At 50.2% G+C, this 5,227-nt stretch overlaps 1 protein-coding gene across 1 annotated transcript; it reads left to right on the top strand.

Moving 5' to 3' along the window:
• Positions 1 to 335: 335 nt before the first annotated feature.
• Positions 336 to 1,223, top strand: LOC137765886 (transmembrane epididymal protein 1-like). The gene is made up of 2 exons (XM_068545646.1): positions 336 to 947; positions 1,044 to 1,223. The coding sequence occupies exons 1-2, from the start codon at positions 336 to 338 to the stop codon at positions 1,221 to 1,223; spliced, it is 792 nt and encodes a 263-aa protein (XP_068401747.1).
• The last annotated feature ends 4,004 nt before the right edge of the window (positions 1,224 to 5,227 follow it).

The raw sequence follows: 5,227 nt of genomic DNA, 5'->3' as shown, positions 1-5,227 counted from the left end.
AATAAATAACAATAAGTATCATCTATTGTACTACCAGGGCGCCAAGTACTTCACATGCATTCTTCTAACAGTGGGACAAAAGCTCAGGGCTGAGGAAGGGAGCAGAGCTGTGTTTGTTGTGGCAGTACCGCCCTGTTCTGGAGCCCTGCCATCAGGGAGGAGCCCGGCCAGCTCTCAGCTACCTGAAAATGATGCGGGCCCACATGGGGCCTGTGCCCTCCCCCTGTGTGGGCAACAGAGGAGGGGCCAGCAGGGCCTCTTCTGACAGTTGAGAGGTGGGGAGAGTCCCTCACAAGCCCCAGCCCCCCACTCCCGAGCGGGCTGCTGGCCGAGGCATGGGCACTCTCTTGGGACACCTGGCTCTGGCACTACTCATCTATCACAGTGGGCTCTACTATACAGTGGTGGTGCCCCGGGCCCTCTCGCGGAGCCAGAAGCTCCTCTTCCCCCCACTCCCCACAAGGGACAAGCAAGGCCAGAGGTGGTGGCAGCGGGTACGTGCAGAGGGAATGGTGAAGATGGGCGCTGGCGAGATACTGATCTTGGGAGAGTTCTTCTTCCCACCCGGAACCAACTGTTTTCCCCTGATAGACTGGGAGGCTCCTCGGCGGCCTTTCCAGCGTCACAATGCGTGGCAGCATGCCACCATCTTTGGGTTCTTCCTGCTCAGTGCGCTGGTGGAGCTCACGAGCCAGGCGTGGCTGGCTCAGTGGAGCATGAAGCTGGAGCGGGCGGCCACAGCCTTGGCCCTGGTTGTGATGCTGCTGGAAATGGTGGCCCGCATCGAGCACAAGAACGCCCTGGAGATCCGAGTGCACACCGTGCTGATGCTGCCTGCCTTCCTGCTGGCCCTGGTGCTCATCGTCAAGGTCTGGGTCCCTGACCAGCCCCCACTCTCGGTGCTCAAGGCCTGGCTGATGCTGGTGTCTGGCTCCTGGCTGCTGCAGGTGACCTCGATACTATATGCCCCACTTTCTGGGCAGCCCTAGTGGGCAGACAGCCCCGCGGACCTCTCCTTTCTCACTACCTTGTTCTGCTGGCAGCTGGGCTTAGGGGCTGCTGTGCTGGCCACTGTCTATGTCCTCTGCAGCCTCTGGCACTGTCGCTACTCCTCCTGGTTGGGATTACCAGGGGCCAGATACCAGCCGTGCCCCACAGGTGACAGAAACAGAGAGCCTGAGACGCTCAGGGCAGAGGCCATGCTACAGGATGGAGACATCTAATCTGAAGACTGTCCTTCTGTCCCCAGCTGCACTTTGTCTTGTTCCTATAAAGAGCTCTGTGAGGATGCCCACTAGGTGGGTGACACTGCAATGTCCTGGGATCCACAGTGTAATTCCTATCTCAGGAGCCATGTTCCTTGTCCCCAAGTAAACCTGCCAGCTATTACTGGGATGGTTTTTCTATGCTGTCAATCTATCAGCCTTCCTGTCTGTCTAGCTTACGTTGTGAGTATGGTTTCCAGGTCTCTCTGAGGGGATTCCAGGGCTTCTCCTCTGGCTGCTTCTGGAATGCAGGAGGAGGTATGGGAAGGGGAAATGGGAGGAGATGAACATGAGTTGGATGGATAACCCAGTGTTCCCAGCCCCATTGCATTACTGATATCTGGTAGGAAAATCTCCCTTTTTTTAAAAACAATTTATTTATTTATTTGGTTGCACCGAGTCTTAGTTGCGGCTCACCGGCTCCTTAGTTGCAGCACGTGGGCTCCTTAGTTGTGGCATGTGAACTCTTAGTTGCAGCATGCATGTGGGATCTAGTTCCCTGACCAGGGAATGAACCCAGGCCCCCTGCATTGGGAGCGCAGAGTCTTAACCACTGAGCCACCAGGGAAGTCCCGAGTCTCCCTTTCTTATTGTTCTTCTTAAAAAGTACATTGTCTATCCTTGACCTTTCCCAAAAGTTGCGATACAGCTACTTTTAAAAGTATGATAATAATAGGGACTTCTCTGGTGGGCCAGTGGTTAAGACTTCGCCTTCCAATGCAGCGGTTGCGGGTTCGGTCCCAGCTTAGTTGGGGAGCTAAGATCCCACATGCCTCGCGGCCAAAAAAAAAAAGACCAAAACATAAAAGAGAAGCAATACTGTAACAAATTCAGTAAAGACTTTAAAAAAAAAATGGTCCACATCAAAAAAAAAAAAAATCTTAAAATAAATAAATAAAAGTATGGTAATAATAAACACAAAATTCAAGAAGATGAACCCCACAGGGGTGGGGGAGTGAAGGGAGCAACAGAATAAAACATGGTGGGAACACAGAGGTAGATGTAGGTTACTGAAAATGTTTTAGTTCTTAAAACTAGTAGCAGGTTCATGGGCATATCAATAAGTAAATAAAATGAAACATCAATCATGGACCAACAATGAGAGTTTGTCATGATCCAAGGTCATAATTAATCCAGGCTGCACACTCAAGATCCATTTAAAGCTGTGGATGGGAGTAGGAACAGAGTTGGGTCTCTTGTGGGAGGTGGGGGAAGGCTGTGTGCATTTGTGCCTGAGGCTGGAGAGTTGAATGTAAGAGAAAGAGAGAAAGAAAGAGTCCATCATAGTGGCTCTCCTCCACATTTGTATATTGTGAGGATTTCAGATGCCTTCATTTTTTGGTTCTTTTTGTTTCTGTTTTCTATGTTAATTATAGAAGGATGGAGAACTTGTTTAAAAACAAAAGTGACTCTATTCCCTTCTGCCCTGAGGGGAAAGGGGGCAGGGCTGGCATAACTGGCAGCAGATTCTGGAGAGGGGAAGGGGGACCAAGGCACTTAGTGGAGGCCTGAGCTTAGAGAGAAAGGGATCTGTGAGGAGTTCCAGCAGTAAGGCCGCTAAAGAAACGTGGAAGATGGTGGGAACACAGAGGGAGAGGTAGGTTACTGAGACTGTTTCAGTTCTTAAAACTGGTGGTGGGCAGGGAAGAAGAACAAGAAGAAGGGGGCTTCCCTGGTGGCGCGGTGGTTAAGACTCCGCCTGCCAATGCAGCAGACACGGGTTCGAGCCCTGATCCGGGAAGATCCCACATACCGCGGAGCAACTAAGGCCAAAAGGCCGTGTGCCACAACTACTGAGCCTGAGCGCCTAGAGCCTGTGCTCCGCAACAAGAGAAGCCACCACAATGAGAAGCCCAAGCACCACAACGAAGAGTAGCCCCTGCTCGCCACAACTAGAGAAAGCCTGCGCACAGCAACGAAGACCCAAGGCAGCCAAAAATAAGTAAATTAAGTAAATAGATTTAAAAAGAAGAAGGAGAAGAAGCCATGTTCCTGAGCATAGAAAACAGGCTGTGGGAGCTGCGTGGCAAATGGTTAAGTTAGAGAGAGAAGGGGAGCAAGGGAAGGAACGGGGAGCAGAAAGGGGCTGGCAGACCCATCCTGGAGGGGCAGGCTCCAGATGTTGGAGGACAAAAGATGCCTCATTCTTCCCCAGAAACTTCAACAGCTGGAACCAGACCAGCCCCATCTTATCTTCCCAGGGGAGCAGGGACCCCACTGAGGAGAGGGCAAGCGCCTAATTCAGGAGATCTAATTCAGGTGGACTAGATCTAATTTCAGGAACCCTGTTGGCAAACGTGTCTCTGCACCTACTGACCAAAGATCCAAAGGTGAGCAGATGGGGAAAGAGGGGAAGACACACAGAGCACAGGCTTCCAGCTAGCCTTGTGGGGAGCGAATTCACACAGTTGGCCCTGTGTACCTTTGGTGGCCCTGCAGACAATGAGCAGCTTTCTCTACACATCTGTGCTCTCACCCAGCTCAGCAGGAATCTGGCCAGGCAGACATATGACTCACACCAGCGGATTTCTCATGTGTTTTTGAGACTTAAAAGAATGCCAGCTTCATTATAAAAGAAGCTCACTCCCAAATATCATAATTGAGATGTCACTCCATTGTGCTATTTCCATGGAGGAAAAAATAATATTGATTCATTTTTCTTCTGCTCACAAAAGTAATAAAAGGTCATTGGAAAACAGCTGAAATCTCAGAAATGTATGAAGAAGAAAATTAAAATCGCTCACAGGCTGACCATTCGTTCAGTCAACAAACACGTACTGGGCTCAGACCTTTTTAATGCCAGGTCTGCTCTGGGCTGCAGAGATGAACAGAACTGACAGAGCCCTTGTTCTTGTGTCGCTTCCATGCTAGCGGGGCAGGCAGAAAGGAGACAATTCAATAGGCGTAAAATATATCAGGTCGTAATAAACAGCATGAAGAAGAATAAACAGGGCAAGGCGAACTGCGAGACTGGGGGCGGGGGGGTGTGCAGACTTCATATTTGGAGAGTCAGGTGACGTTCTACCCACAATGAAGCAAAGTGAAATTTGATGGTTTTTTCCTTCCCATCTTTTAAATATATGTTAACATTTTTATTATTGTTTGCAAGTTTTCAGATGAACATTTTCTAAAATCAACATTTTTTTCCTTAAAAAACTAATATTTGTTCACTGTAGAAAACCTGGAACATATGGAAAAGTAGAGAGAAGACAAATCTCCCACAATAGTACTACCCAGGATAATCCTTCTGGGTGTGTCGGTGCATTTCTCTCCTTCTGTGTCGATTGCTAAACTCACAATAGTATTCACATTATTGAATCCTGCTTTTCTTCTCTTAATTCTCTCTCTCATAAACATTACCCCATCATGGTCAGGGTTTTGAGAGAGAAAGTACCTCTGTGCAGGAAAAGGCCTTCATAGAAACCCAGGTGCCCAGCTCCCCTAGCTGGCTGCCAGGTGCCACCCTGTCTCGGTCACCCTGGGCCCTCCATCCAACATGTCACTGAGAGAGCTGGACGCAAGTAATACGTCCTGGACGCCCAGAAGTCAAGTCTCAGGAAGATGGGCCACCTTGTGTCAGACTCAAGGGGAGCTGAGTTGCCAGCAGGGCTGAGGAAGTATTTGTTTCAGAGCTAGAGGTGAGGGAGGGTACAAATCCCCAGCGGGGTCAGGCAGGAGCCAGAGAGAGACAGCAATGTCTGTCCCCAGAGCCAGAGTTGATAGTCCCTCTACCCCAGAGACTGGGCAGCCCCAGACTTCTCTCTAAGGCTCCTACGGGAGAGCCGCCTTTGTCTTAGGAAGAAATGGGGATGTTACCGGCTGCCGTGGTTCCCTCCCTCTCCGGCAGCCTCCACCCCTACCGCTTCCCTCTGGGTCTGAGCTTCCTCCTTCTTGCTTCTTTGCCTTAGGAGACCATCATTCTGGACCTATGACCCCTCACACTCACCCCTCACCCTACCCAA

This window comes from Eschrichtius robustus, chromosome 6 (genome assembly GCF_028021215.1).
Source record: "Eschrichtius robustus isolate mEscRob2 chromosome 6, mEscRob2.pri, whole genome shotgun sequence".
In the NCBI taxonomy this organism is placed as follows: domain Eukaryota; kingdom Metazoa; phylum Chordata; class Mammalia; order Artiodactyla; family Eschrichtiidae; genus Eschrichtius; species Eschrichtius robustus.
Note: the sequence above shows the minus strand (reverse complement) of the source record. Positions and strands in the feature narration are given on the sequence as shown.